General features: G+C 39.1%; 1 protein-coding gene across 1 annotated transcript in view; it reads right to left on the bottom strand.

Annotated features, from left to right (window-relative positions):
- TRPC6 (transient receptor potential cation channel subfamily C member 6) overlaps positions 1 to 13,347 on the bottom strand; it is a 78,848-nt gene that overhangs the window by 25,524 nt on the left and 39,977 nt on the right. The window contains exon 2 of the mRNA XM_058018485.1: positions 5,090 to 5,864. Within this exon, the coding sequence (XP_057874468.1) occupies positions 5,090 to 5,864 (775 nt within the window). The remainder of the gene's footprint in view (positions 1 to 5,089; positions 5,865 to 13,347) is intronic.

Here is a 13,347-nt window from a genome sequence, read left to right as displayed (position 1 = left end):
AGCAGTTTAGAAAAAAAATAAATTGTGCCAAATTTCACAAATTTCTTCCCAAGGATGAGGGAGCAGTACCAGCTGCTCCCACCTGCAGAAGGGAGGTGACGCAGCACAGTGGGGGATGAGGAGCTAGGGAACAATGCTGGTGGCAGAGGAGTGTGAGTAGCACTGCTGAGAGGAGTCACCTGCCCTAAACATGCCAGACTGTCCTGGGGTGCCAAGTAAGGGAGCAAGCAGGCTCTTGTCACTCTGAAAACCTCAGCTGACCATGGCCTGCTTTACCTCTGACCATGCACAGGAGAGCACAGCCAGGAGAGCATCACCACAGCTGTATCTCCCAAAGAAAGAGACTTTTTTCACATGGTTCCCTGTGACCAGTCACAGGCTCCTGCTGTCTCCCAGACTGTGCCTGGGATTAGAATGCTCTCAGCATGCAGGACGACAATGAAGCACATGGATGGGATGGAGCAGTGCTCCAAACCATGTCCTGGCTCTGCTAAGTGAACTGCAGAGGACAAGATCAGAAATATGGATACGGCTATACTAGAACTTAGGATTTCAAAGTGGGATGTCATGTTGAATTTAAGTGTCACAGCAGATACCTAAATACATTACTTCCCTTTCAAAAGTGGCCCTTATGACTTCAGTGCTTCCCTCCTTCTCTAACAAGTAATGTTACTTTTCTTTAGGAAAGCTGATAACAGCTGTAGTGAAGATGGGGGTCCCATTTCTGTAATGAGGGTTGTATAAATGAAAAAAAAAACAAAACAAAAAACAAAAAACAAACAAAAAACCAAACAAACAAAAAACAAAAACAAAAAAACCAAAAACAAAAAACCCCTAGAAAATTAGATTTTGAGAGGATTGAACTGAATTTTGCCTCTCATCAGAAAAGCAAATTCGGATGATTTTATTAGGGGGATTACTGTACAGCAAACAGTAATATATCTATGTTTAACTTAAAAACACATTTTCTATTTCATCAGTCAGTTGCCATTATAGTTGCAGTGGACTTTTTAACAAATGCTAATCTTATCTATTTTGAACAGCACTGGGCCACAACTGTCCCTCTCAAAACTTCAGGTCACATCTCTCTGCAAGACAACCTTTGTCATATATCATCTACATCTTTATGTGTATAGTAAATATATTAGCTCTTACGTGGGCAAACCAGTGAGATGACAGAAAACATGAACACCGTCTCCAAAAATAAAAATATTCGCTATAATATCAAACTTTGTAAAGCTGCACACTAAGCCGTGTCCTGCACATGTGCTGAGGCAATCCCAAGTGCAAGCATGGGCTGGGCAGAGAACAGATCAAGAAAAACCATGGGAAGAAGGACTGGGAGTGTTGTGGATGGAAATTTCAACATGAGGCAGCAATGTCAGACTGCAGCCTGAAGAGTCAACTGTGTCCTGGGCTGCATCCAGAGCAGCGTGGGCAGCAGGGCCAGGGAGGGGATTCTGCCCCTCTGCTCTGCTCCGACCCCACCTGCAGGGCTGCATCAGCTCTGGAGTCCCCAACATAAAAAAGAGGTTGACTTGTTGGAGCAGGTCCAGAGGAGGCCAACGAAGACAATCAGAGGGCTGGAGCACCTCTCCCATGCAGACAGGCTGAGAGAGCTGCGGCTGCTAAGCCTGGAGAAGATGAGGCTCCAGCGCGACCTTACAGGACCTTCCAGTACCTAAAGGGGCTCCAAGAGAGCTGGAGAGGGACTTCAGAAAAAGGCCTGGCAGGACAGGACCAGCGCCAATGTCCTTAAGCTGAAGGAGCATAGGTTTAGACTACATATTAGGCAAAAAAGAGTGGTAAGGCACTGGAATAGGTTGTCCTTAGAGTACTTTGTATCCCTGGAGATGTTCAGGACCAGGTTGGATGGGGGTCTGAGTAACCTGATCTAATGGAAGGTTCCCTGCCCTGGCAGTGGGGTTGGCACTAGATCATCTTTAAAGTAATTTATAACCTAAACCATTCTATGGTTCTATGACACAAAACTAAATTAAATGGTCTTCAGAAACACCTGAAGATCTCAGAATTACTTAGGAAGCTTGAATTACCTATTTATTTGGTACAGAAATGTTTCTACACTGTGATTTACACATCTGTCCAGTTATTCTGCCTTCAGATGTAATCTACTTTTTTCTGATTTTATGCCTCATAAAGTATTTTTCTCCAAAACACTATTAAATACTGCAACACTTTTAATACCTGCAACAAAATGCAAAATGCATGTAATGCTGGATAACACTACTGCATAGGTTTGTAGAAAGAAAGGGGTTTATTCCAGAGAATAATGGTTTCCCCTGACTGTGGCATTTCCTATTTTGTGTGAATCACATTTTCATGGCCAGTGTTCTCTCTAATGTTACAAGAGAGAAGCAGTTTATAGGACAGTCATAAAACAACCAGCATCACAGTTTGGCACTGATCCTTCCGATTGCCTCTGAGAAGACCTGGAAATTATCTGTGTCACTGGCTGCTGTAGGCAACCACTTGAAAGTTTCCCTGCTGCAATACCCTATCAGCACTATAAAACAGGTGACCTAAAGTGGCGTGTAACCAGAAAGCTCAGTTTTAATTTAGGTAAGATTTGAAATATTTTACATGGCTCAGGCTAACCCTAGGTGGAGCTAAAGATTTGCCATGTCCAGTGCCATAACCTATGCACTAAAAATATACTTGTTTAGATTACACTAACACACGTTAAGCATTTTTGCCAAACCCACACTTTTACGCAGTGACCACACTCTTCAAATGATTGTAGAAAACTCCTGAAATAAAGCAAGGGTAACATTTTTTTTTTAGATCAATTGCTGCAACCAGGGATATAAGCTTGCAGGAGAGCAAACAAGCCCAGACTCATCAGAGCTGACAGCCTCCATTTCTTGTAACTTTTACACACTTGTACTGCCTCCACTGAACTTAAGGCAGGGTATTTTGCAGTCAAATCTCTGGCCTGTCTAGATATTGTAAATATCACTACTTATCAATAGTGTAAATGTCAGCTCTCATAAATTCAGTCATAAATGTACTTCACAGTCTTTAATATTTATCCAGAATCACTACATGGTTTTAGTATCTATTAAAACATTCCCAAAAGACCTCATGTTGCCAGCTGCCAGCTCCTGGTGAAACCTTAAATTATTGGAGAGTTAAATTTCCATGTTGCCTTGTGCTCCTCAGTGTTCCCATTCTACTCCACTCTATCCAAAGAGTATTAATACTCCCAGCAGAGCCTGGATGATTAATGCCCTGCAGCATGGAGCTGCTTTGTCTCTAATCTCCTGTTTTGCTGAGGGACAGTATCCAAAATTCTTTGTACAACATTACACTAGAAGTGAAGCTCTCATTTTACAGAGAGCAACTGAGACAAAAGAGGAACTGGAAAAACAGAAGTCACCAAAGAAGGACCTCCTCATGGCACTTCAGAGCTGGCAGCAGAAGCTTCTTCTGTGACCCAGCCTACTTGGGTTCTCACCTGTGAGCTCCATTCTCTGCCTGGTGGAGCCATGGACAGGTACTGTCCTCCCACTCATCTCACTGATTGTGTTCTCTAGCATACATTGAAGGACACCTCTTTTTGGCTGCACCAGATGATGAGTTTATTTATCTTTATAATAATCTTAGCTTGTGTCACTCCAACTGTGGTAAAGGGATCTATGCAGTTCCTACAAATCAGACATGCTATTTATCTCAACATAGCTGTGAACTTAACAGGCTGCACTTACGGTTTATGAAAAATGGGTTTTAGCTCTGTTCTAAATTTACTCTGCTTTAAGTTAATCAAGTCCTTTTGTTGCCATCAGCAGCTGCTGAAGAGAAAAAAGTATGTGGTTTCAATACTCTTCACTGAACTGCACAGGAAATCAGTGGATGAAATCTCAGCCCACTGAGGTCTTAAAGGTTTCTGCCAGGGACTTCAGGGGGCAGATATTCATTCTCTGCAATAGTCTCAAATGGTCCTCCCAGCATTTTGGTTTTTTCTCCTTCTCTCCAATTTCAGCAGTTCAGGTGCTGTTTTTAAGATCACCTTATACATTCTTCTTCCTCATTTTCCCTCTCCAATAAATATTTCAGCTTCTTATAATAGACTGGTGCCACCTATGAGCATAAGTCCAGGGGAATTCATTTATAACTGCAGCACCTCAGCTCAGGTTGGCTAAGTAGAGACAGTTCACAATTTTGTGAACTGTACCATTGCCAAGATTATTGCTAAATATTCATCATGATAACTTCAAACACTTGCTAACACAATGTTGGAAATTATTCTGTAACAGTTTTGGAAGGATGTTGATCTCCTGCTAGTGAAGTCTATATATAGAGCTCTGTCACAGGAGCATCTGCTTTTGACAGGGTCCCATGAGGCAAATCCACACTAAATGATTTTAGCTAACCCAGGTCATAAATAACATTGGCAATGTTTGCACAAGGCCTGACTTCGCATTTACTGACAGATAAAACCTTATATTCTTACTCCTTAACTCATGCTTCAAGAGTCTCAACTACTAATAGTTTTTTTCAAAAACACCCATTTATGAAATAAAAAAATTTCTATTTAACACTGAAAAAGCCTTTTAACTCTACACAGTTTACATATAACTAAGTACAAAAAAGTAAGAAAGAGGAAGAAGTGAACAGAAGTACCAGAATAGCACATTAAAAAAGGAGGACATCTACTTAGAATTCTCCTCATGAAAGAATGCAATACACTGTAAGTATGAAAGCTTCAAGTCCAAATACAAGAAACTAAAGAGAATGCATGAGGGTTTGATAGAATCATGCAACTTATCTGACATAAGTGACTAAAATGTACCACTTTAGACTCCTCTTTCCCCTGCCCTAGACCAGCTTCAGCCATGGGTTTGAAGGGCCTCCTTCACTCTCCTGCCTGGTAGGAAGTAGAAAATTAGTTCATTGGCACATTCTACATAAGCAGCATGAATTACAATCAGCACATGGCAGTAAGACATTCACTAAGATTTAAATCTTCCACTCAGTAAAAAACTGTGTAGTTTCCCACATTGTATTGCTGATTTATGAAGGATAAAGTTTGCAGTTCCGTGTCTGCCAGAATCAGCGTCCCTCTACTCACCTTGAACTCTTTTTCAATGTTGGCAAGCACGGCCAGCTCATTGCTGAGCTCTAAGGCAGTCATGACCGGGTCCTCACTGGACAAAGACAGGTAGGCAGGGCTGGCCAGACCTTTGTAGGCATTGATCCTGGACCTCGAATGGCTGAAAGAGTCATGCTTCTGTTTCTGGTTGCACTCGCTGCACTTGCAGAAGTAGTCGTGCGGCCTGTCGATGCGCGCTCCCTTGCGCAGCAGGGTGTGCACGATCTCGTACTCGTGGCAGTGAGCCGCCAGGATGATGGGCGTCACGTCGTGCGAGAACCGCGTGCCGTCCTCGTCGTACGCGTAGAAGTCGTCGTGCTGCAGCTCCGACTGGCTGGGACTCAGGGCCAGCCTCTTGCCCTCGGCGAATGCGGGGTGGCTCAGGATGGCCTCCACTATGCGAACGTAGCCCTTGCTAATGGCCAGCAGCAAGGCGTCCCCCACCCGGGCCAGGTTCTCCTTCTTCAGCAGCAGCTCCGTGATCTCCAGGTGCTCGTTGGCCACCGCCAGCTGCAGGGCGTTCTGCCCCATGTAGTCCACGCAGTTGACATTGAGCGAGGGACATTCCTCCAGCATTTTGCGAACCACCGGGATGTTGCCATACTCGGCGGCGTCCAGGAAGCGCTCCTCCTCCAGGGAAAGGCTGGTGGAGCGGTCATTGAACATGTAGGCCGGCCCCCGGCTGGCCTGCCTCCTGCCCTTCTCCCGCAGGATGGTCTGTCGCCGCAGGGCCAGCCTGTTCTCGTTGCCCCGGCTGCGTGCACACAGAGAAATTAAATTGTTAGTTCTTCTTTATGCAAGGGCATTTTGAATCATAATTAGTAAAAATATTCTGGTTCTTTATCTGCTGTGTATTTTGAATGCAGCAGGGACACCAGAAACCCTGCCTTTGATGCATTTTGTAACCACTGTTACTACAAAACCTGAGAATCAGTAGCCAGCTACATTTTATTTGAACAAGAAGAAAAAGCTGTCATCAATCATCATCTAAAACTACACTTTTTTCCCTTATTTTGTCCTCCCAGCTCAGAGTGAAAATAAGCCACAGTGTGAGAGGAGTCAGCAGTTATGGGATGGGAAATGAGGGATTGCTCAGGATAACAGGGCACACAAAGATGGAAAATGTCTAAACTCCCTTCTGCTTCACAAAAGCAGTCAGGCTGACTTCCCTTGTTCTTATTCTCTCTACTTCAGCAACCATCTAACTTATATTTTGGCTCTGGTTTCTACTGTTCACCCTGCTGATGATTTTCTCACATCTATAATGGAGTGCTCAGGCATTAACTGAATCTGGACAAGATAAAAGCACATTAAATACATTGTATGGCATCTCTTACATCCCATCTCCACCATTCTTTTCATTATTGCAGTTCATAATCTTGATATGCTATTTATTCCTTCACGCAGGGGCTTGCCAACAAATCCTGCTAATTCTTGATTCATGATAGCCCCGAAATGTTGTCCAGTCTGCTACTACTGAAATCCTCAGCCATTTCCAACCATAATTATTAAATACATCATTAATAATTATTTAGGCATTATTATAAAGTGAACATGGCAAACTTAAGTTTTCTAAGAAATGTTACAAAATATGCTATATTCTTGTTAAAAGAAGGAAATCTAATTCACTAATTCAATCTTATTTTTTCAGCGTATTAAGATTCCAATCTTCAATATAAATTAAATTGCAAATAATTTTCTCTTCTAGAGTTACCTTGCTAAACTACTTTATATTCCCCACAACTTCATCTTTTTTCTTCATTGAATAATAGCTTAATTATTCTTTACATACATATGCTCAAATACACTTTACTACATTCAATATTTCCCATAAAAAATAACCATAAGCAATATTTTATTCATTAAATGTTAACAAATATGAATTTAAGTTTCAGTTAAAAAAATTAGTCCTTTGTGATTCAAAATCTCTTCACAAAAGGTAACATTAAAAGGTGTAATTTATTCTAGGTTGTTTAGATTTAGATTTAGCTTTAGTATAAATTTCCTTTCTGCTTCTTGCCCTCTCTGTTCTAGAGATACAGTCTTCTGCAGCACTGGCAATACTTGGAAATGTGAAAGTCTTAAATATAAAAGGACCATTTTTCTGCACGATAATAATAGGTATGGAATGGAGAATATATCACAACTGACAACAGTAACTATTAACTATAATTATTAGTTTCATTATTTGATATTGTTAATAGTTATTCAGAATTGCTAGTGGGGAAGCACAAAATATTTAAATCAAGCAAAGAAACGTTTACTTTTATGTTTAAATTCATTTCAAAAGCAAACTTTTTCCTAGTGATAAATGTGAATCCCATGAACTAAGAAATGTAGCTCTGAAAAAAAGCTATAGAAACTTTATTTCATATTTATCCTAGTTTTCCTGTGTATATGTTGAAGTTTGTAAGCTTGCTGTATTTTCACAGTGCAGTGTGTTCCTGTGACATCACATTTGTAGAAAGTCTGAAAAGCAGGGCAAAGTTTTCATATACATTTTTTATTGATTTGTTCTTTTGTACCAGAGAAGGTCCTTAGCAGTGTGAGGCATTACCTACATTTAAGGTAAACTGACCTGGGCTTCAATTTAACCAACAAGACACAAAGTCCTGAGACCTGGCATCCAAGGGTGCAGAGGGAGAAATCATGGCAAGGTTGCTCTCTACCTTTTTTTTTAGTGCACCAAGTTTTCCAACTTTCTTAGCTCCACACTGGCTTCTCAGTTTTGAGTAAACTGATTATTTAAATGCAGTAGTTCACTATCTATCTTGAACTGCTTCTTTCTTCGGTGCAGCAATCAATTACTGTTGAACATAATTTAAATAATTTATACTGAAGTTATTTCACAGAAGGACAGAATCATTTAGGTTGGAATAGACCTCCTAGATCATCAAGTACAACCTTTGACTCATCACTACTTTGTCAACCTGACCAAAGCACTAAGTACCAAGCACCAAGTGACTGCACCACCTCCCTGTGCACTCCTTTCCTTAACAACCCTTTCCATGAAGAAATTCTTCCTGATGTCCAACTTAATCCTCCTCTCAACAGATTATAGACAGATAAAAAATTCAACCCATAAAAAAATTGGAACATATTTTTTAAACTTCTTCCAAATAACAAAGACGTGTTCAATAGAAACTAAAATCTTAGTTAAATTGTCAATAACAACATCATTGATATAAAATATGTATCTTTATGTGCCCTGCAAAACTAACCCAGTATAAAATTATTTTGCTAGTATTTAATCCTTGAACAAGGAAATAGACTTTCAGCAGAATCTTGGTCATTATTTTTTCCTGAGATCCATCAGCTTCAGCAGTCTGGGGTGATTAACTGATCCAATATAATGCTTGTGGGGACAGATCTTAATGTTTAAAACAGGCAAAGGAAGTACTGAGTACCTCAGCCTCACCTGGGTCCTTTGTCAGTGGGTCCACCAGCATAATCAGTCTGTGGTGGTGAACTGACACAGCCCACAGCCAAAAACTGCTGTTCATTAAACACTTCCTCTTCCATCTTTCAAATAAGGGAAAGAGGTTCTATTTCTATTCTAGCAATATATTCAGTATGGTTTATCAAAGCACAGGGTAATCATTGCAGTGAAGAATACTTTGAATTAGTGTCTTTGTCTAGTACCACTTCCTCTTTCCTTGCCTGCATTTAGAAGAAAATCATTGCTTAAATGGGATATTAAATACATACATTCCTTATACAGTAGCTCATCAACTGAATTAGAACCTATTATAGAATGAAATAGAATATATTTTTATTGTTTGCTGGCCTGTACCACATGTCTGATGCAGATCTATAGAATCTCAATGTAACCAATTTCTCATGCATCAATGCATTTCATATGTATGAAATTATTGTCCGGGTTTGTCCATTTGCAATTACAGTTAATTAAATTTAAGGATCTGTCATTAAAACTGGTTCTTGTAGCACAAGGCTATAAGTATGTTTAATTGCAACACAGAAAGCTGAATTTTCTTTTTTATTATTTCTGCTTGACTAGACAGAGAAGTAAACATTACTTCAGGAGTTTGTTTAGAAAAGTATAAGACTTGATTGCCTCCAAGCACAGGGAAAGGAATTTGGCAATCCAGAAGGGTATGTTCAGTCTTGTTTTAGTCTGATGTTCTTACATTTATTTTACACTCAATAAGTTCATTCCAGTTCATTTTTTCTTAAATAGATGCTTGTGTCATAGTACTGGCCACATAAATCCTAAAGCCACTTGAAACCTCATCCTTCTCAGACTGTGACTGTTGGTTGCAAGATATTTCCCCAATGTACTTTGGAGAAATGCAGTCTAAAGCACCATACTCATTACTCCTTAGAACTGAAGAACCAGTATGATCAAGGCTGGAATACTGTCATCATTTTTGATCTCATATTACAGGAAAGGGGTTCTACAAAATTAGAAATTAAATGCAAGAGAGCAACAAAGGTCACACAGACTCTACCATATCTTCCACTTGAAGCACAGTAAGATTGATTTTGTGAATTATACAGGATGGTACTCCACTCATTTCACTTCCACCACAGGATCAGTAGAATTCTAGGATAAATTTGTCATTTTTATCTTCTCTGTAGATAAAGGACAGACATTTCTCCTACCTACTCTATAAGTGGAGAACCTATATTTTTCCATTGTTTCAAAGAGAATCCCAGCAGATTAGGTGAGAGGCCTCCTTTAATGCATAGAATTTAACAGGAATATAGACCACAGAAGGATGATGGAGTAAAGTCCCTTACAAGTACAGGTATCACCTCAAATAATTCCCATTAAAATGTCAGACTGTCATGAAGGAAACTGCTGTCTTGCTGAAATTTTATTGTCAGTTACTAATCACATGGAATGACTGATCTTGAATTTCCCTGCTGTAGTACTCAGAAACATTGACTTAATTTTCAGCCTAAATTTAAAAATCACCAACTTAGATCTATTTCACTCAAACTAAGTATCACTTTTCCCTACAGTGTCACCTGCAAAACACGAACTCATAGCAATCATATCTCCTCTCAACATTCACCATGCTGAGTGAAATTAAGCTCTTCTCATTTCCTGCTACATCTATGAGGTTAAGTCTCATAGAACAAAACTCTTCTTGATTACACCTTCCTAAACTTAAAATAGTTTAGGAATCTCTTGTGTCAAGTGTTTGTAGTCAAATGATTAGACACCTTTTTTGGTGCAGTACATCCAAGAAATCATTTAGGCACTATGGATTCTCTCGTGAGGCAGAATTCTGCCTTTGTTGACTTTCCTTAGTCAGGTCTCAGACAATGAGTCTCAGATTTATGAAGTGAAAGAACTATGCTGAAAGATCTGATTTTGACCCTCAACTCCCTTTGAGGATATGAACTGTCATTACAAAGAGTTGTGAAGCTGGGGAAGTTTGGCCATGGGAAACAACTGTGAGTATCCACAGCATAAGAATCCAAAGTAAAATGTTTTGTAAGGAATTCTGCAATATCTGCTAGAAGTTGAACAAGCTGGTATATAGAATTGACAGATTAGAGTCCTCATCTTCCTTTACTCACTTAAAAGAGCTTATAATACTTTAAAATTACCTTATAAGAGTAATCTGTTAATGCATTTAAACTTGAGGCTTGGCTTTCCTTCAGAAGTTTTTAACCTTTAGAAGAAGACTGGCTTTCTCAAGAAATTAGAACAAATTAAACTCAAAAAATCCAACTTTGCTACTATCCTCAGGACTATGCTTTAGTAAGAGACTGCACTGAAGTCCCTGACCTGCATATATGAATATAAAACCAGACATAAAGCCTGCTGTTCTCATGAAAACAAAATAAATGTGTACTCGTGTACATTGCCAGGAATGCAAATCTACAGGCTGGAAGCACAACAAGGAAAAAAGGAGGCTGACACTACTGGCAGCATCCTAAAGAAAAAAAAAAAAGGCATAGACACAAATGCTCTCAGAGCAAACTAAGTGGAGAAAGTTGTGTTGACACACTGGTTTAATCACAAACTCCTCAGTCTTGTGAAGCTCGAGAATTCTGAAAATTGTCCAATCACTGTGACAATAGTTTCCACTGCTTGTTCAAAGTCAAGTACACAGCTCAAACAAGGTTGAAACCATTAGTAACCATTTCTGAACCAGCTCTGTGGGGAAGCTTCCAGAAAACTTTGAAGGCCGTGAGCTTATTTTTCCAAAGAGAAGAAAAAAGCTAAACTAAATCAGTAATTTTCAAATTTAATTATCTTATGCTATTGGTAAACTGTCAATAATTAGCAATTAGCTAGAAGATCAGATAGGAAGTAATACCAAACAAAATGATCAGCACCAAACACCCAATAATAAATTAGCTTGAAACTATCTAATTATTTGGATTTGGATGTTCTGTTCTTCTGCTTTTTTTCTGTTCTTCTACTTTCTTCTATCGTTTATCATACTTCTATATAAAAAAAATATACGTACTATATAACATAATATTATATATAATCTGTCAAATATATTTTATAAACTTATATATTGATATACATAAAATAATAGCAGCATATATAAGATTAAATAATATAAACTCCATCTAACTAGAGATAGGATGGGAGCTTCGACAGACAAAGGGTGTGGATCTCTAAATGATACCATGCTAAAGCACAGAAAATGACAGGTTGTAGAAATTAAGATTAAATTGAAATTCTAAACATAAAGACGGTAAATGTCTTGAAACAAGTATCTGAAAAAACTTGGGTTTTCCATCCAAAGGAAAACCCAAGTTTCCATCCCCAGCATGAGGGTCCAAGGTTCCTCCATAACCCCTGGGAGCTGGTGGTGAATTGTAAGTGAGCTTGGGCTTAAAAACACCTTAAATAACAAGACAAAACCACCTGTGGACATGTACAATCAAGCTTACAAATAATCAGTGACAGTGACTGTCTTATAAGTAAGAAAACCCCACAATGAACAACCCTAAGTATTTAATTTTGTAGCAAATGAAAGGTACAAGAAAGAGTATTTTTACTCTTGTGGGGTTTTTATCAGAAGATGTACATGTAACATACAGTATGAAATAGAAAATCTTTAAGACTTTTATTTGAAATTTTGGTGAAAACTGATTTGCCTTCTGCAACTGTCCCAGAGGTCTTTCTTAGACCTGGACTGTCAAAGCTTTCGTGTTTACAGACTGCTGAGAAGTGTTTTCCCCAAGTTGATTGATTATGTTGTGCAAATGCTTTTGTACAGAAGCAGTTAAAAACAATTATGTTTTAGAGTGTGTTTCATCAGTCACAGTTTGTGAACCTGGAAGGGTAACAGTCTGACAAACACTTTCTTCAGGAAATAACAAAAGGTTTTTCTTTCTCTCCTGAAAAGCAGTTTAGTGGCTAATGGCTAATGGAGAGAAAGCACCCAACATAAGGCAAACAACCAGTTCTCAGACTCCTTATTTCATTTGTCATTCATTAAGCCTATTTTTTACCCTTAGTTGAGTAATAAACCAGTGGTTTATTATTGATGAAGTAGCTTCCAACCACAGAAATGGGAATGACAAGTAAACAGAAGCATTTAGGGAAATGGTTGGGAAAACAATGTCTGAATAAAAACGGCCTAAGGAGAAAAAGTAGCCTGGAAAGCTGTAACCCAGTCAGCTTACAGATTTATCAGCAACAACACACAAAAGGTTATAGCACTCAGATTGCTTGAAGCTTCTAAAGAGGGGTGTGAGATTTAAATTCTTCCCCAAGAGAAAAAAAAAAGAGAGTGCTTTACCAGCCCAGAGGCTTTTATACATCAAAATTGCAAAGCGAAGCAAACAGATTCACTGAATATTCTGAATTGGAAGGGACCCACGAGGATTACTGTGTCCAGCTCTGATGTAAACAGCCCATATGAGGAATAAATCCATAACCCTGGTGTTACTAGCACCATGCTCTGACACTCCAACTGAGCTACCCTCAGGGTCAGCCTAGGACAGTAAGGCAAGGCAGATGACATGAAGAAATGGGTTGAGACCGCTAAGTATGGATTGTCAAAAGATATCATCCTTTCCTTTGAGGATTACTATCATTTTAAGGTTTAAAAGACTTCTATGGATCTGGATTGTGCAGGTCTGAAGACTGAGATGCACCTGAGCATAATGATAATTTCATTCTGGCTGCTGAAAATATTTGACAATAAATGCTAAATACAATTTTTAAAGCCTAATTTTAGTGTCATTACTGAAAAACTGAATTCCTACTTTCCAGTAGCTGATCTTGCTCAGAATGA

Source organism: Melospiza georgiana, chromosome 2 (genome assembly GCF_028018845.1).
Source record: "Melospiza georgiana isolate bMelGeo1 chromosome 2, bMelGeo1.pri, whole genome shotgun sequence".
NCBI classification, from domain to species: Eukaryota; Metazoa; Chordata; class Aves; order Passeriformes; family Passerellidae; genus Melospiza; species Melospiza georgiana.
This window is presented reverse-complemented; position numbering and strand designations above follow the sequence as displayed.